Source organism: the organism of the source record quoted next, unplaced genomic scaffold (genome assembly GCF_019419815.1).
Source record: "Pyrus x bretschneideri cultivar Hongxiangsu unplaced genomic scaffold, Pyrus_bretschneideri_v1 Contig7, whole genome shotgun sequence".
NCBI classification, from domain to species: Eukaryota; Viridiplantae; Streptophyta; class Magnoliopsida; order Rosales; family Rosaceae; genus Pyrus; species Pyrus x bretschneideri.
Genome location: NW_025999809.1, coordinates 1,756,867 through 1,778,139, shown reverse-complemented (window position 1 = coordinate 1,778,139; position 21,273 = coordinate 1,756,867). Strand labels below are relative to the sequence as shown.

Here is a 21,273-nt window from a genome sequence, read left to right as displayed (position 1 = left end):
GTATAGTTCTAGCAAACTTTTCAAACTTGTACACTCCGATGTTTGGGGTCCAACTATTGAATCTTTTGATGGATATAAATATATTGTTATCTTTATGGATGATCTTTCTAGAAGAACATGGCTATATCTGTTAAAATAAAAAAACATAAAAAAATAAAAAAAAAGGATGTCTTCACTATGTTCAAAGACTTTCATCAACTTGTCATAACTCAATTTAGTTAACCATTCAGAACCTAAGAACCGACAATGGCATTGAGTTCTTATCCAGCAATATGAGTCAATATTTGAGCTCTTATGGTATTGTTCACCAGACAAGTTGTGAAGGAACCCCACAAAAAAATGGGATCTCTAAAAGAAAAAACAGGGATTTACTTAAGAAGACTCGTGCATTGATGTTGCATATGAACATACTAAAGAAATTTTGGTCACATGCCATTCTCACTACAACCTATTTAATCAATAGATTGCCCAATCGTGTTTTAGAGTTTAAGTCTCCTTATGAAACTATTAAAGGAAGACATATAACTTTATCACATTTGAGAGTCTTTGGCTACACGTGCTTTGTTCATGTTCAAGCATTGCACCATGACAAACTGGATGTCAGGGCTGCAAAGTGTGTTTTCATGGGATATTCATCCTCCCAAAAAGGTTACAAATGTTTTCGTCATATTACTAACAAGATGCTTGTGTCTAGGGATGTGAGATTTAAGGAAACATTTCCCTATTTCTCCAAGGAGGCTGCTCACTCCCAAGAAGAGGAGCTAATGTGTGATTTATTTCCCTTGCTTACATGCATTGATGACTCAGCGCACTTGGATCTAGAAGCCACTAGCAATCATGAACAAGCAGAGATTGTGAGTGAAACTACTCATGTGTCTTCTCAACCAAGAAACCTGGAGGATGGTACTGAGTCTACTCAAGATGAAAGTCACGAAGAGGCTCTTACTTTACCTTTTACAAGGAGTAATCCTGTGCGTGCTCAACAACCTCCAGCAAGGCTCCGAGACTATGTCACCTTTGCTTCCAAACACCCCATCAATGAGGTGCTGAGTTATAGTCGTGTTCACCCCAATCATGCCACATTCCTGGTTGAAATCTCTCATCACATTGAACCACGAACCTTTCAAGAGGCTCAACTAATCCCTGAGTGGAGAAATGCGATGAATCTATAAAACAAAGTTCAAGGCTGATGGATCAATTGAATGTCACAAGGCCATATTGGTTGCACGTGGTTTCACTCAAATGTTTGGGGTAGACTACAAGGAGACACTTGCTCCTATAGCCAAAATGAACTTCGTTAAGATTATTCTTTTAGTGGCTATGAATTGTGGCTGGCCATTGTATCAAATGGATGTAAAAAATGCGTTCCTTCATAGGGATTCACAAGAAGAAGTATATATGCAACTTTCACCTGGTTCTTCTCAAGGTAAAAATGATATGGTGTGTTGATTGCACAAAGCAATCTATGGTTTGAAACAATCTTCATGTGCATGGTATGCTTAGTTGAGTTCAATGTTGGAAGCTACTGGTTTTGTTCAAAGTAATGCTGACTCATCCTTATTCACTCATAAAGGATCAGCTGGTATATTGGTGGTTCTTGTCTATGTGGACGATCTCATCACAAGTGAAAATGAAGTTGAAATTGAAGCTCTCAAGAAATCTCTCAATCACACCTTTGCCATAAAGGACCTGGGGAGACTAATATGCTTCCTTGGCATTAAAATGGAAACATCTCAAAAGGGTTTGTTTTTAAATCAATGCAAATATGTTGTGGATCTTCTTACTGAGGCTGAATTACTTGATTGCAAGCCTGCTATCACTCCCCTTGATAGTAAGCTAAAGCTTGAGATGGATGGAGAACCTCTTACCCATGTAAGTCACTACCAAAGGTTAGTTGGAAAGCTTATATACCTTACCATAACCAAACCGAATATCACCTATGCTGTGAGACTGGTTAGCCAATTCATGCATGCACCATCTGTGAAACATCTTCTCATTGTTAAAAGAATTCTACGCTACCTCAAAGCTTTAGGTAGAGGCATTCTTATGAAGAACAATCAATCCACTCAAATCAGTGGCTACACCGATGCAGATTGGGCCGGAAATGCAATTGATAAGAAGTTTACTGCTGGCTATTGTACGTTTATTGGAGGAAACATCGTCACATGGAAAAGCAAAAAACAACAGGTTATTGTACATTCTAGTGCAGAGGCTGAATATCGTGCAATGGCATCGATAACATGTGATTTAATTTGGCTCAATGGGTTACTTTGAGACTTGGGATTCTCTAGTTCTACTCCAATGTCACTCATGTGTGACAATCAAGCAGCCATGCATATCACTGCTAACCTCATATTCCATGAAAGGACCAAACATATTGAGGTGGAATATCACTACATTAGGGCACAAGTTCAATCCCATGTTATTCAAACCATTTATACTCGCAGTCATGATCAACTGGCAGATGTATTCACAAAAGCATTTTCCTCAGTTCCTTTTCAGCATCTCCTTGACAAGTTTGGCTCAATCAATATCCTCAATCTAGCTTGAGGGGGAATATTAAATGATATGGGGTGACTGATGCTGCATATGGATATTAAACGATATGGGGTGACTGATGCTACCAGATTTTATGTTCCCTCTTTCCATGGGATTCTCTATTAAGTCTAATCCCTTAATTTGAGGAAGATTGACATCTAGATGACTTGTTGATAGTTGTGTGCTAGCTACTTGCTGCACTCCTTAATTTAAGGAGTATAGCTTTAGGGTTTACTGGGTTAGTAGGATTTGCCAAGGTAGGGTTTCTTGTAACCTTCTACCTCATTATATATCCCCCTTTGTACATTCAATCAATCTATGAAAAATACATTCAAACAAACTTAAAATTTTCACACCACTCAATCATGGTCGTTACAAAAATAGTAGCGTTGACTGCTACGTAGGACTACATAGGGGTTTAAAAGTCTTTTTGTAAAAGAATAAATATGTCATTATATGATGGGTTTAACAACACTCTTTGTCAATATAATCCTTCAATCATCGGGATTTAGATTGCCTCCATTTAGATCATGACGACATTGCGCACAAAGAGAGAAAAATAATGTCATCATACACTGGTGTTTATACGACGTCATCATACACTGGTACCCTACCATTAGAATGACTTTTGAAGTGATAATAAAATATATGTTAACTAGTTGAGTCCAAAACAAGACTTATATGGGATATTGATAAAATACTTCTAATTAATTAAATATAAATATGAAATTGATACGTCACATCAACACATTATATCTTGATATACCATATCAAATCAACATGGTTGGAATTTTGGTATGTCCATGGAAAATGCAATCCCCTTTCTCCTTTTTCATTATAAATACTACATGCTACACTTCCCATTTCAAATATTTGCAGTGTGAGTAGCAACCAATATTATAAGCTTAACCTTACTCCCATCCTCCCATGCCCAAGACTCACCACAAGACTACCTCAATGCCCACAACGCCGCTCGAGCACAGATGGGCGTTGCTCCCTTGTCATGGGATACCAACTTAGCCAATTATGCACAAAGATACGCTAACTCCCGCATCAGTGGCTACAATCTTGTGCATTCTGGTGGGCCCTATGGCGAAAACATAGCAAAGAGCACCGGTGACTTGTCGGGCACGGCTGCCGTGAACTTATTTGTGAGTGAGAAAGCTAACTATAATTACAACTCTAACACCTGTGCTGCTGGGAAGGTGTGTGGGCGTTATACTTAGGCTGTTTGGCGTAGCTCAACCTTTCTAGGGTGCGCATTAACACCGGGGTACAGGACAATGAGCTTTACGTGCATCAACTCATAATCAACTACCATGCAACCATACCGTCAATATAAACTCACCTGAACTTACCTGGACCTCCACAACATCATGCAATATTACGCAAAGCTATACTAATGCATATGCTAAAATGTAAAGCAAACATGACATGGCATTTTAAACAAAATTTTGTTTAAAAACAAATTCTGGGAAACGCATATATATATATATATATATATATATATATATAAACCAAAAGCCCACTCACTCGTATGTAGCAGGGTCGTAACCCCCAAGTCTCGCTTGGCTGCGCTCGTCCTCCGAAAACGTCTTACCTATATGTGAAACAACTATTTTAACGTTAATTTTAAGCACATAACCAAAACCATGTAACAACTTCTCATTAGTTGCTCAATTGGGGTATTTGAATATGTCATCGTGGCCTACTCAACATCACGAGCATCTCCATATTTTTAGAATAATTTTTCGACGCCCTATGCACCCTCACGCGTCAGCCAAGGCATGACCACACGCACCGACCACTCGCAAGCACGTGCCTGGCACACTAACAGAATCCCTAACAGCGTTAGGGAATATTCCGTTAAATAGAAGCATATACCATTATATTTACCTGACGCCGTTAGTATATTCCATCAAAGTTGATAGAATATTCTTCTTTCTTCTCTGGTGGTTCGTTGAATTCCAGCACCAATGCCGCTGCATCACCGATTTGTGGAAAAATCTAAAACTTAAATATCTCTCTCATTTCTCAACCAAAATTCACAAATTTGATATGGATTCAAAGCTCTTAAAGTATAGAACACAACCATACCTATTTGAAGTCCTAAAACCGACGAAAAGTGGTCAGAAAAACCTTCAAAACCTCCGGCTAAACCTGCAAGTCTGTGAATCCTTTTTATCCCGATGTTCTATCACTCCAAAACTAACCTAGGGTCCCATTAGAGTTGATTATAACCCTTTAGAACCTTAAAACCTTGTAAAACCTCGTGTGTTCTCAGGTTTTTGAAGTCCTTTCTTCAAACCAACAGTACCACCAGGCTTGTGAAGTCAAGATGAGGGTGATCATAACCTCAGTGGGTTCGATCCATGACGTTGGTATTTAAAGGTTGGAAGGCTCAGTCATACAAACGATAGAAAATTCGAGACAAATGGTGAGGGTGAGAGTTACGTATGTGTGTGTGTGGGTGTGTCCATGTAGGTTATTGGATTGGGTAGCATAAAAAGATCATAAGCCCTGATTGGGCTATGTGATTTAGGGGGACAATTGGTCCAAAAGAAGTAAAACAAGTCTAAAATTCTAGTTGGGTCCAAGGTTGTAGGAAAAGAAGATAATTGGTGGATAGGTTATGGAGAACCCAAAACTATAACTCTACCCACTTACACCTATTCGTTCGTAACCCCCTCATCACAATTCCAATTCGAGCCTAACTCGCATCAACGTTCTCATAACGTCATGTATAATTTAATCACATTGGCTGGAAAAATAATTTAAAACTATAAATGTACATCCACGTCACTAAGCCAACGAGGGCATAATCGTCAGTTTACATACTCGGGGATAAAATATATACCATAAATTGGGACGGGTCATCACAGAAATCGCAAATATCTCAACAATATAACACAATTTACTCATAAAAATGCAGACAAATTCATGCAGAAAGTAGCTACATGAATAGGCTGGATGTAATAATCTATGCTCGAGTTCGGCCTAGAAATTTCTAACACGGCTTGTTAACGTGACATGAAACGACACAAAATTAACAAGTTTTCGGGTTGACACGATAATAAATCGAGGTCATTTTCAGGTAACCCGATAAGCACTTGTTAAGATAACAGGTCTGTCCAGGTATACATGTAGGTAACCCGTTATTCTATAAGAAAAATAGTAATTTAATAATTTTATACCATTAAAAAAATTACTATAATTAATAGCAGTAGGATTTAATCCCAAACCGAACATAAAGTTAAAATATAAATATATATATGTATATATAAATTAAATTTAGAAAATTCATGACCGTTGGATCGGCTGAGATTTAATCTTGCCAATATCTATCTGAACCCTAAATCAGACTCTTGCTTATTCTAGAAGGCTCAAATCGAAGCAGCCACTCTCTTTTTCTTACTAAACTCTTGAATCTCAGCCTCGAACCATAACTTCGGCCAGCCACGAGTCCACGGCCACCCACTTCATTCTTGTAGTAGTGTATACTGATATTGTTTTTTATTGGGCTCTTATTTTGGAATATGCAATACTTAACAACAAATGTGTTTTTATGATTTGAAGTAATATTTATGTTGCAAAGTGGTGTGTGCAAATTTAGAAAAAAAAATATATTTTTCTTAATGGGTCGAGTCATTTTACCTGTTGGGTAAAATGACAGACAAGTTAAGAACCCGTTAAGATAATGGGTGTGACACAATATGACTCATTAAGATAACATGTGTTACATAAACTTAGCAAACACGGTCCCATTTTCCAGGCTTAGCTCGAGTAAACATACACGCTAAGCTAGCGTTAAGCGTGTCATATAAGAGTCCTAGATGTAAAAACAATGAGTACACTAGTACCCATAATTGACCCAATGTTAGTGTAAAGGTGCGACATGAACATACACATGAAGGTGCTCTTGGCCAGGATAAGTACTATACATACCAATATAAACATGCATAATGAGCAGATACAATATTTTTGACCAACAATCATAATTTTACAAATCTCAACATCATCGCTAGTACTTATGTTTATAAGTAAAAGAATGACATGATATATAAACATTCCATAAAAGCCATTATGTAAACTATATAGTATAGGTTTGCAAACAAAACTCACTCACTACTACATCATCGGGTCGTAGCACCTGCCTTGCTTGGCCTCTGATATCTTCGGGGCAAGTCTCTCCTAAATGTGGCACCACTATACTAATTAATAAACTACTCAATGCTCACAATTACTACGGAAGGACTTGAAATTGCCTTTGTTTGCTTAATTTTTCACCCTTTGAAATTGGCATTTCAGTAGTGCCACAAGAAGCCATGTTGAATCTTTTTAAAACCTTGTCGATGTAACCCTTTTTCTTTCATTTCAAAGTTTTCTTGCAACAATTTCTTGGTTTCATCTAATAAGCTAGCTATGTTCGTTGCAAGTAGTCTATCATCCACATAAAGGACCAATATTACTACTCCCACTAATCCTTAAGTATATGTAGTTATCAGAAAGATTCTCAACAAAGCCATTCTCTTTAACAACTCTATGAAACTTGAGATACCATTGTCTCGATGCTTATTTTAACCCATATATTGACTTTTTCAATCTACAAACTGAATTTTCATTCCCTTCTTCTATGAATCCATCTGGTTACTTCATGTAGATGCATTCTTCCAAGTCACCATTTAAGAATGCCATCTTAACGTACATTTGGTGCAAGATTAGATCAAAATATGCAACGATAGCCATAATAACTCTAAATGCATCTTTTGTTGAAACAGGACTGAAGGTCTCTTTATAATCCACTCCCTCTCTCTAAGTAAACCCTTTTGCTACAAGTCTCACTTTGTATCTCTCTATGTTTCCCTTCAAATCCCTTTTGGTCTTGAATACCCATTTGCATCCTATTGGCTTCATGTTTTCTGTTTTCTCTACAAGCTCCCAGACTTTGTTATTTTTCATCGATCCCAGTTCACTTCCAATTGCTTCTATCCATTTGGTAGCATTTATACTTGAGACTGCTTCTTTAAAAGTTTTGGGATCATCGAATTCTGAGAAATCAATGTTGTTGGCTACTGCTTCAGCCATGTACACAAAATTTTCTAAGGCGGTTAATCTCCTTACCCTAGTTGATTTGCTCAGGACCATTGGTTGATTTTCAACATGCCACCCTCTTGTTGTTGCTGTGTTTTCATGTTTAGAGCTTCGGTGTCCATAGGCTCATTGACACCATTGATATTGACATCATTATCAATCGGTGGTGTGGCTCCCACATTATTTCCTTGCTTAGAATTCATGTTCCTTTCAACTTCATTTGTGTCATCATGCATGTGACTTGGAAATTCAATTGCCACTGTTGGTGCCTTGAGAGAAGAAATCTTTGCATGTTCTATGGTAGTGCCAGTGTTTCTTTCCTCTTCAAACATAAAATCATTATCATTTGTCGCAGACTCATTGTCCAGACTATGCTCCATAAATATTGCTTTCTCTGTCTCAACAATTTTAGGACCTTGATTGCTAGAACAATAGAATCTAAACCCTTTTGATCTCTCAGCATAACCAATGAAGTAACAACTAACTATCTTGGATCAAGTTTAACACTACTGGGGTTGTAAATTTTGGCTTCTGCTTTACATCCCCAAACGTGTAAATGATTCAAGCTCGGTCTCCTTCCAATCTATAATTCAAATGGAGTATTTTATACTACTTTTGAAGGAACTCTATTCAACAAATAATTTGCAATTTTTACGGCTTCTCCCCTTAAATATTTAGGCAAGTGAACCCTACAAATCATGCTTCTTACTGATAGGAGCATATTTATGCTACTTAGTTATGTTGTTTCCTTGCATTTAGTGAGTTAATCACTATTTATTTTGGTCTTCTAAGCTATTTTCGTATGTTTTTAAGTCCTAATGGAAAAAGGAGCAGGAATGGGCATTTTCAAACTAAATGGAGCAGTTTTGGGCATGGATTGAATAGCTTAACCATGGAGCAAAGAGGATTGACGAAATTGAAGTCAAGAAGGGCTAGGAAAGACTAAAAATCTAGAGAAAAGAGTCCAAATGCAAAGAAGATAAGGAAAGAGCAAGAAATAATGAATCTTATCCAACCTTATCTTATCCTATCCTAACCAACCTTATCCTTTCCTAAATCTAACATTATCCTATCTTATCCTATCCAAATCAGGTTGTGCCTTAAATCTAGCTATTTAGAAGGGATTAGATATACATTTAAACACATAAACTCATATTCTAGAAGCCTAAGCCTTTATGTGCCGCATATATGCCATTCCTTGGACGTTTAGGAGTTGTAATCCCTTTCCTACACCTATATCATCAGTCTTTATCCCTTTAGGTCTAGAAATATGCCCTTTATCCCTTCTAGAAGTCTAAATTCTGCCATAAAATACCTAGTTTCTAGAAGCCCTTAATTTCTGGCGAAAATTCCCTATCCCTTTCCCCTTTGGTTTCTGCCAAGACTTAACCCTTTTACCATTGGATTGTGCAATCCTTTTCTTTCACTAATTGTGCATAATTAGCCTATAAATACAACCCTTTGCCGCACCATTCAAATCATCCATTCACTCATTCATTCATTCATACTTTCAGCCATCAAACACCACAATTCACCCTACACCACCATCTACCCCAAATTCACACCACACCATCCACCACACCTCAAGAGCCTAAATTCACAAAAATCCCCATTGTGGGCAGCAAGGAAGGAAGGAGGAGCCACCTGGAGTGTTTCTAGGTGTATTCTATCTTCGTTTTTAATGTTTAAGTTTAATTATCTTTGTTTTGCGAACATGTGGAACTAATTTCTTTTTAGTTGGAGGTGAATTTGAAGCCATGATTATATGTTTTATATGAATTGATTCCATCCAGTTATTGTTTTTTTTTAAGGCATGAATGTGATTTGCTTATCTAAGTTATTAAAACTTGTTTATGTATGTGGGTTGGGGGTCGACACTTAATTTGCATGCATGAATTTGATGCTAGAGTATAAGGGGGTCTCACATAATAGTTATTCACTTATATTCACAAGTAGTGGAGGTTGCTAGTCACAATGTAAATCCTTGGTATGAGTCTCATGCGTTTCATAGTGATGAATACCTTGTCAATGCTTATGATTTTCATAGAACTTAATGACTTTTGACATGTATCTCTATCATGCGTTTCATATAGGGAACTTGAGAAAGATAATTTGGTTTAGATGCGTATTCCATCTAATTCAATGAAATAAGGAAAATCTGATAATTAGTTGTGCGATGCAACTAACTTGGGGCGTTGTCAATCAAATTGGACTCAAAATGAGCAAAACATTTGAAAAAATATTTTTACCTTTCTTTGCCTCTTGTTTGGCAAGCCATGACTTGTATTTAGGACAATTTCTCTTCATATAGTATGTCTTTTTGCAAAAATAACATTTAAAAATTGATGAGTTATTAACTTTGAAGGTCTTTTTAGAGGGAGGAATGTTTCTGGCAGAATTCCTTTTGGTAGTATCCGAGTTGTTGTTATTGGCATTCTTTGCATAACCATGAAAAAAATTCACCAACTCACCCTTCTCTTTTTCAGCCCTTTCCTTATTAATCCTCATTTCTTCACCCACGCATATAGATATTAATTCATTGACATCCCACTTTTCTTGCAGTGCATTATAGGATACTTTCAACTGAGTGTAAGAATTAGGCAAGGAATTCATGATGACATGGACCAAAAATGTTTCAAAAATGGGTACCTCAAGTGTTCTAAGCTTCCCAGCAATGTTGATAACCTTGAGAATGTATTCACGAACACTCCCTTCACCATCGTATCTAATGGTTGTCAGTGAGTTCATCAAGTTCCCAGTTTTTGTCGTTTCAGATTCTTTCTACTTCTCTTCGATCAGTTTCATGAACTCCTTTGCATTAGTTGCCTCTAGGAAGCCTCCACAAACCACATAAGTCATGGACCTTTTGATTATCATGAGGAATATTCTGTTCGATTTCTCCCAGTTTTCAGGCTTGAATCTCTAGCTAGAAGTGCTTCATTCATTTGGCATTGGTGGTTCTTCAGTTCTAAGCGCCAAATCCATATCCATGACACCAAAAACTATCTCCAAATCCTGTTTCCACTTCTTATAGTTGACACTTGTGAAAGGTTCAATTGTGTTGAGGTTCATGGAACTTGGGTTCATGGCTGTATTCATATAGAATGAAAATATTAATCTTTAATCCCCATCTTTATTTCACAGACTCAACAATTTTATATTGAGGAGCATGCTAGTAGCGCGTTTATGTAATGGTAATGAAAATAAAAGGAATTGAATTAAGGAGGAATTGGAATAAGGAGATGTCAAAATCGGATTCCTGTTGAAGCTGTTTTCTTAAATGTTCTAGAATCGGAATAGAATTTCATAAAAGTTGTTTACTAATTCAGCAGAATTGGAATATAAACCAGTATGATTACTAAAATGTCCTTGTCCCAACTCAAATATTTTATATACTTTAATGGGTTTATAAAGAATAGTCTTGGAAATAAAAAAAAGTAAGTGAGGGCATAAAGGGAACACAAGTGTCATTTCGATTGCCCAAACAAGTAGGAATTGGATTACCACCTATATCTAGGAAATCCAATTCCACCAATACAAGGAATTGAATTCCAAAATTTGTGTGGGCCCCACTGCTTTTTTTTTTCCTCCATGTTTAGTAAACACCGGAGTACTCCGTAATCGGAATTCAATTCCACATTTTCATTCCCATTACGAATACGTAAACACATCCTTAATCATACCAACTTCATATCCAACGTATGAGTTTTCTATAGTCATGAATAGAAACCTTTATGATTTATAAATTGACTTGATTCACACGTTGATATGTGAAGTGTTATGCCACTTCGAATCCAAGGTATGAACAACTTAACCTTTTTAGATGATCAGTGTCTATGTTTCGAATCCTAGTGCCACTACTGATGTATATATATTGGTATTGATAACACTTTTGTCAACACAAACAACTTCAGTTGTCATGCGACGAGAAGGATGTCAGTGAACACATGACATCTGAAGTTGTCTGGAGCTGCTCTAAGGCCTTGTACCCGGGGCGTTTGATGCCACTTGCCAGATGACTTGCACTCGCAGGAGGCCCACCAATGGTTAATGAGAGCTTGTTTTTACTGAGCTTGCTGGATAATGGGAAGCAAATTAAAAGGATCTGAGCTTGTGGTTTGTGCTTTCGCTGCAAGAAGGAATAAATTGGATTTGGTGCAGCCCACTTGGTTGATTAAACAACTCAATAAGGTTTGGGGGTTGATCCGGCACAACCATGGTTGGTATAGGCCCACCAGGAGGAACACGTGCCGCATGAAGTGGGTTAGAGGTATTTGGGTTCAAACTGATGGGACCCAAGTCCACAGGCCCAACTTCCCCAGGAAAGTGAAATTCATTTGCCACTAAATTGGCTCCAAATTCAAATATGGAACTAAAGTTTCCAGGGGCGCAACGGGATCTTCCATATCTGTCTCCTCCATATCAGGGCGTGCCTGAATCTCAGAGGGCGGGGATTGGGAAGGATCCCGTTAATTGGGCCAGAGTTGTTACCCGGACAGTTTGGGGTTGTCGCCGCAAAGGGTTGTTGAGCATTTGAATCATCGTCGGAGAGATTTAACTCCTCGTCTGCGTTAAACCCAAACCTGCGACGTTTGGCTTTCTTTCTAGCATCATGACGAGTCTCAACCTGTAGCCACGACCCATATGGGGCACCAGCACCATCAATTGATCCGTTGGAACAAAGATGGCAAACCTTCCCCGCATGAGCCACACAAGAAGCAATAGGCTGGGAGATTTTCGTAAAATAGCTCAACCTCGAATCTCTTCCCATTTGGTAAACGCACTTTGAGAACACGACGGAGAGGTTGGTGGACATTGATCGAGACCCGCACTCGCATAAAATCTCCCAAGCAGTCACCATTACGGTTTCTGTCGACAGTCACTACTTCCCTAGACTCGTTGCAATGACTAAACCCATCTCCTGTTTCATGTAATCAAATAGAATGCCAAAAATCTGAATCCAAAAATTTTGATTCCTAAGAGTGATCTGACGTGGGACATCACCCTCGTTCACTGGTGTTAGAAGCACAAATATTTCTTTTGAATAAATTACACAAAACTACCTCAACTATTGGTCTTTAACAGTTTCATACCTCGTCTTTAAAAAGTTTCAATGTCATACCTTATATTCGAATTTGTTGCAATGTCATACATTCTGTCAGTTGTCTGTCAATTTTTCTATTAAATGCTAACGTGGCTTAAGACAGGGTCTACTTTCTTTTAAAAAATTAATAAAATATTATTAAAACTAAAAAAAATCATTTAATATTTGGGCTATGGGGTTTTTTTTTTTTTTTTTTTCTGGGTTGCATGTAGGGGGTCGGGGGAAGAAGATGAAGATGAGGGAGAAGAGAGGAGGAGGAGGAGGGTGGGGGGAAGACGAACTTAGGGGTTTTTTTTTTTTTTTCTAGGTTGCAGGGGGAAAAAGATGAAGATGGAGGGGGAGGAGGAGGAGGGAGAAGACTAACCGAATGGTTTTTTTTTTTTCTTTTATTTTCTGGGTTGCAGGGTGAGGGGTCCAAGGAGAAGAGAGAAGGAGAAAGAGGGGGGATGAACAAAAGGGTTTTTTTTATTTTTTTTAATAATTAATTATTATTTTAATATTAAATGATTTTTTTTTTATTTTTAATCATTTTTTAATAAAAATTAGACCTCACCTCAAGCCACATCAACATTTAACAGAGGAACTGAAAGACAACTGATGAAAGGTATGACATTGCAACAAAGATTACACCAAAGTAAACGTTAAAGAAGCATAACTGAATACAACATAAATCATCCAAATACAGTGCAATTACATGTATATATTAAATTCACAAAAATAAATAAATAAAGTGAGGAAAAATCGACCATACGAAGTGCCGATTTCGTGGTCTTGCTCCAGTTCTGGCTGTCGAAAATGGGTGTGTTAGTAGTAGTGATTATCTTCGTCCTCCTCCCCAGCCTGCGAAGTGCTTAAATGTCATAGCGGCAGCGACAGCAACAGCACTGCCTGAAGTATCCCTACTGGTCGAAGCAACAGCAGAAGAAGATGAGGAAGAAGACGATGAATGTTCTTCCATTGCAAAGAGAGAGGGAAAATGGGGGGAAAATTAATTTCAGAACCCTAACCCTAATTTAATTCTGAGCATGGATTTGTTCATATGGGGACGATGACAATGGTCTCAGCTAGTATATGCGACGAATCTGGAGGCAGAGCATAAAGCTGCAAGGGTACGCGGCTGGTGAGACTAAGAATGGCGATAGAGAAAATCGGTGAGGAATCTGAGCGAAATTACAAAGTGAGAAAATGAAGGGGTGGAGGATTTGATGAACGGTTATTGGTTACAGAGAGAGTGTCGGGAGAGAAAAAGAGAAAAAGAGACATGGCCTCCTATATCCCCGAAACCCTCGCTGAATGACAACAAACCTAAACCCGCCCTCATGCGTCTCAAACGCACAAGACAAAATTGCCCTTCCAACCCAGCCCCAATATCAGCCCAAATATGATGGCTTTGTTGTAAATAGCGTGAAATTAAGTGGCAAATATTTGATTGTAGCTAAGCTACAGTCAGATCTCCCCTCAACTTTAGAATAGATAATGGCATGGCTTTTAACACCTCTAAATCTTTTGTTAAAAAATAAAAAATAAAAAAATCTCTAGATCTACATCATTACATGACGTCAATTAATTAACTCAAAAATAAGAACTTCAATTTTTCGTAAAATTAACACGTAAAGTATTAAATATTGCCATATATTGTGGCTTCAACGATTCACGTATTACCAGTCTAATATGGAAAAAATAAACTCGTAAGATTCGAGTGTTCGAAGTGACAAACGCATGAATTTGCATTATATGATTTTCCTTGAGGTCACATTGATCACCAAAACTATGCCATATCATCATTTCAAGTAGGTTTTTATCACAAATGATTCCTGAAACTGATCCACACCATCAAGATAGTTCCTGAAATTAAAAATCGACTAATGTAGTCTCTAAAAATAGGTGTCGCAAATCTATGTGGTCCTTCTGTCACAATTCTATTAAAAATTATGTGCTGATGTGGCACATAAATGGGTTCCACAAGTTGTTTTTATCACAAATGTTCCTTGAAATTGACCTACACTATCAAGCTGGTCCTTGAAATTGAAAATCAATTAATGTAATCCTAAAAACAGTGTCTAAACTCAATGTGGTCATTCCATTATAATTATGCCAAAAATTTTGTTATGTGTTAATGTGACGCATAAATGGGTCTCATAAATCTAATTAAATTAAAAGCAAATTAGAAATAGGTTTAATAATTAATTAAAAAATTTATCAACCTAGAAACTTGGTCCTGCAATCACCTCTAATCCCTACCCACACTCCTCTACCCTCATCGTCTCTTCTCTGAAAAGAGAATTCTCAAGACACCCATCTTTACACCCTTTGGCAGCCTTCACCAAATTGGACCAGGATTGAGACCACTTTTGGTGACGACTTCTATGACGTCACCTCAACATTTGGGCAATCGACAGCCTCATAACCTCAATCTTGGAAAGTTTGTTGGGCGCTCCCCTTATGATCTTGGTGACGCAAAGAACGGCGAGCTCTGCATTGAGATAATCTGATTATGCAAAACGGTATTTTAACAACCTTTTAAATTAATTATTAAATTATTAAAACCACATCTGCACATAACAAAATTTGTAATATAATTGTGATGGAAATACCAAATTGATTTGTAAAACTATTTTCAGGGACTACATTGATCAATTTTTAATTTTAAGGGCCGTCTTGATGGTGTGGATCAATTTCAATGACCATTTGCATAAAAACTCGTAAATCTTGTAGGACCTATTTATGTACCATATCAGCATATAACATAATTTTTTTATGAAATTTTATGGAATGACCACATTGATTTGCAACACCCACTTTCAAGGTCTACATTGATCGATTTTTCATTTCATCTTAATGATGTGAGTCAATTTAAGGAACCATTTGTAATTCCCTTTCAAGTAAATATACAACAAAAGAAAGTCCTATTGTTCTAACCGCGCAACCTCCATATTGTCCGACCCACTCAAATTTTGGCCCTCCACAAACTCTTTAATCAAATAAGGATCAAAATTCTCCTCAGGCTCCCACGTGGCCTCATATATATATATATATTTGTCCATTTCACTAAGTACTCCATCTGTGACAGCCTATCCCTAAAAAATTATGGTTTTTATAATTTTAAAAGTGTGAATTTACGAAAATGCCCTAAAGGTGAAGCTGTTGACTTTCGTTGACCAACGTATAGTGAGACATACGAATTATTTCTCTAGCGTATTCCTGAAGTACTCGATAATAAGGGCGCGTAAGTGCAAGTAGAAGTGGATTTGGAATAATGGTATTACCATTTATTAGTTTATATATTTTCTTAAGTACTATTATATTATTTAAAGATTATCTTTCGTAAGAAATGAGAGAAGGAGAAGAAGAAACGGGGGAAGATGGGAGAAAGAGGAAAGGGTATTGGTTGCCCAATCAAAGAAGAGAGGGACAAACCAATTGGGAAGAGAGAATGATGGGAGTGACCAACCAGAAACAGAAGAAAGGTGGGGAAAAGAAGAAGAAGAAGGGGGAGACACGGGTTGACTCGTGCAAGCCTTCGGACTCGACCCGTTCGGCCAACTTCCTGACGGTTTACTGTCGTTTTTCCAACGATTCAAACTTTTCCACTACCTACAACCTACTCAATAACCTTCCCTTTTCCTAATATTATAATGAATTTGGTTGTATTTTAGGGGAGAACATCTAGACGGGAACCATGGGTGCAGTGAGGACTCTCAGTCGAAATCCTCCAAACCTAAAACATTTCCATTCAATTAATACCACCCATGTACTTCCCTCAATGCCCAATCATTAGTTGAAGCAGCGGAGTTGAGTTCAGGACGAATCAAAGCACACCCACACCTAGGGTTCCGGCGGGCTTTTACGAAATTGGGGCTTTTCCCAGCCAATTTGGCCTTGGGTATAAGTATGAAAGTTACTTTACTCATTGAGATCTTCATTCCTGTAAATTTTGGTGATTTTTAGAAATAATTGATTTTTTCGGCAAGTTAGGGCAACGCATGACCAGCGGACTAACAGTGTCATTCTAAGTCCTATTAGATGCCCTGAGTTCATATTTGAGATCCATATGATGTGAATTGATTATTTTGAACCTAGTTTGGTTAAGGTACATCATTTGATTATTAGAGCAATTGACGATCCAACAGTTGGATCGCCATCAAACTTTAATACATTATAATACATAATATTTAAGGACCATAGAAACTTATGGATCGGGAATCCGATGTACGGATCTTCCCAAATTGAATTTGTAAGTTCATAGAGTAAAATGTTGACCGTCACTTGGTTTTAGCAATTGGCGGAGATCCGACCGTTGGATCGTAATGAAATCTTAGGACATTGTTCTAGAAACATACTTTAGATCTTTGAAAGTAACGGATTGGAGATCCGTGATGCAGGTCTTCCGGATTGAATTACGTAGGGATGTGTTTTATGTAAATTATGTATTCTATCAATAAGAACTCTGAGACGTGATTTGATAATTGGTCATAGGCGACGATAGTTCATGATGTCTCGATATTTGTGCGAGGGAGTCATAGCGCGGGCCTATGGTGAGTGGGCCTTTTCCTTCAATCGTATATGCATATATGATTGATAATTCCACAAACGTTTTTAAATTGATTTATGCATATTACCTGCATATAATTACTGTGAATGCTTTGAAGTACTAATGCGAACTACGAATGGCTTGATCCCTGTTTAGGGTACGTAGGTAGTCTAACGAGACATTAGATGCAGCCATATGTTAAACGAGAATAATTAATCGGGACAATAGCCTTGTTTGCGGAATTGAGCAATGTGAAGGACATTGGTGGAAAATGTGAGATTTAACCCTATGATTTGGTGGTTAAATGTTGGTCATAAATCAATATGTGAAGAATCAAGAAATTGAAGTAAGGAAACGTAAGTAATGATAGTTAATTAAACTATTGTCTAGTTGGGCTTATCACCGATAATTATTCCTGAAAATAAATAGTTTGGAAGTGGGGCGTTACAGATTATGCATTTCACGCCATGTTATATTTATATATTTGGAAACACTATGTTATGGTTGAGTTTTAGATTGCATCATGACATATCCATATGTATATTATCTGCACATAATTACTGTAAATGCTTTGAAGTACGAAGAGGAACGCAGGACGCACAGGTAAGTTCAGGTGAGTTTATGGTGTTACTCGAAATGATTGAGTTATGGCATGACTATATTTATGTTTTAGGCAACTCCGACACTGTCGTACAGGTTGCCCATGAGTAATACATGTTATGTTGAAATGCACTGAGAGCTGATAAATCTACACCTCAGTGTTAGTGCTTCCGCCCGTGGCCAGGGCACAGTCCTTCACGTGATGTTCACCTCCCGCACCTTACACTCACCTTGGATCCAAAGTAGGTGCATAATCCTGTCATACAGACCACAATAGGTGGTTCTGACTTGTAAGTGACCCTCGATTTTTCGCACAGTCTTCAAGTGATCGCAGCACTTGAGCGTATTTATATACACCCAATCATATCCTACATACCACTTTAGGTGGTTCCGACTCGTGTGCAGGTATACTTATTGAGCTATTGATTCAATTGTACAGGTCACTATAAGTGATTCCGACTTATGTGTTAGCATTGATTGATAAGATATGGATAAGTCATACAGGTTACTATAGGTGACTCCGAGATATGGATAAGACGTACAGGTCACTATAAGTGACTTTGACTTATGTGCTAGCATTGGTTGATGAGATATAGGTGCAGTCATACAGGGCACTATAAGTTATTCCGACTTGCGTGCTAGTATGAGTTATTAAGCACATGATTATTTATATTGCTAATAAGATGCTAAATTGTGGTATATTTCGGGATTTCGGGATTTACTGTTAGTATACGTTTGATTTCATACTTTTACGTAGTATAATTTTATGGAAATTAAACAGGTGTTACGGCAAAAAGCTATTGCCTTTGGTAATTGAAATTGGTTTGAAAAGTTCTGTTTCACTCACTCACATTTTCTATTTTTGCACCCCTCCAGGTTATAGCAGTAGAGTTCCGTATCGACGAGGATTCGTGGCACTTTTTAGTACATATGTTTTCTTATGATGGTATAATCATTATCTTACCTTACTATACTATACCTATGCTTTGTATCACGCGTGAAATGGGTCCAGACCCGCTCACCACACTCTCGTGTACTTAAGCACTTTTAGATTTTAATTTATTCACATTTTATACATTATCACACTTTATGGTTTCGTCACCTTTCAGGTGTCGACCAGCACGGCTCAATTCGAGGTCCTAGTGGACATTCCGGATCGAGGTGTGTCACCATCTTCCCCTTATCCCTGACTCTCTTCCCCACGACCCCTTTTGCCACCGCGTACTCGAGCCCTGCCTCAAATATTACCCCCTCCAACTTCGTAAGCACACTCTTCAACCTCAACCACCTTGCGAAGTGAATCAAGTTTCCCTATGCCATTGTTTTGAGTATCTCCTTAGCCAAATCCAACAGCTTTCGTCTTATCTCGTCTTCTACCTCGAGATTCGCTCCCATTGCACCAATAATTTCACAACACCTGGCCAAACATAATAAGCCACCATGTGCAACACGGTCAATCTCCCGCAGTTATCATTATGATCCAAGTTGGCACTTGCTTCGGTTAAAACTCGAACACACAACTTTAACCCGAGACTAGAGATGAATATGAGAGTCGTGCAGTTGTCCCTATCCACGGCGTCGCGCGAGTCGTTCTCAGATGCTATAAGCTGGTTTAGTGCATATTTGTCAGCTTTTTTTTGCAGCGGTCCACCACAGGCTCTCATACTTGGAGATCATATCCTTGGTTTTGGAATCTGATGGGACCCACGACGGCGTATAGCCTTTTTTCTAGGAAATCAAGTATTGTGTTCCCTTGATGCCCTTCAACACTCTACCTTCGATGATTTTGTCTACTTTGTTGTACGACTCGTTGATATCTTCAACTTCATTGTCATCCGAGAGATGAAGTGGGTTTTGGGCTTCAATGGATTGGATTCCTTGTTGGTCATGGATGACGAAAACGGTTGTGCAGGTGGTGGGCTTGGTGGCAGTGTAGATGGTGAATTTAAGGCGGTGTAAGGATTGGGGAAGGAAGGAAAAGGTGGTGGTGAGGTTTGGGGAGTGTTTGAGGCCGGAGATGGAGTACTAGTTAACGAAGAGAGCATCCATGGAGTTTTGGTGGTGGTGGTTGTTAGAGGAGTGAATGAACTTTCATTGGTAGTGCTCTAAGGAGTGTTTTGGATAGTGGTAAGTGTTGGAAAGATTGAGGATAAGAAACCCCATCAATCCATGTGTCATGGGTTGCTTTTGCTTGCTTTGGAGTGAGAGTGGGACATTGTTGGTGTTTTCATGTGTTGCTTATGAGGTTCAAATTTGACACTAAAAGTTGAGGTTCAAACTTAACCCAATTGTTAAACTGATAAGCCCATTACTTTTCAATACTAATAAAGCCCATTAATGGTTGCATTTTTAACCCCGTTTAATAGGACCTTTAGAGAAGTGAAACGCGCAAAGAACGCTAGCTAACTCTTTACATTAGTTGGTAGCCCAGTGGTAAAGGGCGGATTACGAGACTTCCTTAAAACTGAAAACTAGAGGTCTCAGGTTAGAAACCTGCTGCTATTATGGAAGCCAAACTTGTGGCCAGGGGGAGGCTGAAATGCCTTTGTGAGTCTTCTTGACCCCCGAAAAAGGTGGATAACCGTGGTTTGCCACAAGTTGTCCCCTTTTTAAAAAAAAAAAATGAAAAAACTCTTTACATTTCCTTTTGACATGTAAATATGATCCCTTATATTACTTGCATCAAGCCCTTTTTTTTTTTGAAAAAAAAAATACAATATTTCATTCAATGAAAAAAAAATGACATTACAAATACATATCATGAATAATTCGCCCCTCAAAGGGTCCCTACAAATTAAATCTAAAAGTATTACAATAAAGGATCATTAATTGCAAAGCAATGAGAAGATTTCAAGCACTCATCCCAGCTCATTTAGAGCTACAAATTTACACAACCAATACAAGCATTAAATCTCATGTTACGAGGAGATCATGTGAGAACAAAATCTCAAATCATATATTGGGACAAGGAGTACAATGCCCATGGGTAGATCACATCACCTGATATTGCTGCCACAATCCTGGAACACCAAATGAAGTAGATCCTGCAAATTAAACAGGTCCACCCTTACACATAGATCCAAAAGAGATAGCACACAAAAACAAAAATTAAAATCAAGCAACTCTCCTATAAAGAGCAATCCAACTAGCAAACTCTTCTAAAGAGAGAAATCAAAACCAAACTCCAAGATAATTCTTATAAATTATAAGACACAAACAAAATATATAAAAGGATAAAATAATGTCGTTGCTCCACATCCTCCCAACATCTGAGAGCCATATCACCGCACTGGCAAAACACATAGTGTTGTTCTGGCTAAATCCAATTCTGACACAATTCAACATCTTCCATGGCTTCCAACTTCAATGCTATATCGAGGGTGATAGTTGGATCCAAACCTTGTGTTTA

General features: G+C 38.0%; 1 protein-coding gene and 1 pseudogene across 1 annotated transcript; one reads left to right on the top strand and one right to left on the bottom strand.

Moving 5' to 3' along the window:
- Window positions 1-1,512: 1,512 nt before the first annotated feature.
- Window positions 1,513-2,274, top strand: LOC125472440 (uncharacterized mitochondrial protein AtMg00810-like). Its single transcript, XM_048573900.1, has one exon. It carries the CDS (start codon window positions 1,513-1,515, stop codon window positions 2,272-2,274), a length of 762 nt encoding a protein of 253 aa, XP_048429857.1.
- A 13,365-nt stretch (window positions 2,275-15,639) lies between these two features.
- On the bottom strand, window positions 15,640-19,913 carry LOC125472405 (annotated as a pseudogene).
- Window positions 19,914-21,273: the final 1,360 nt, after the last annotated feature.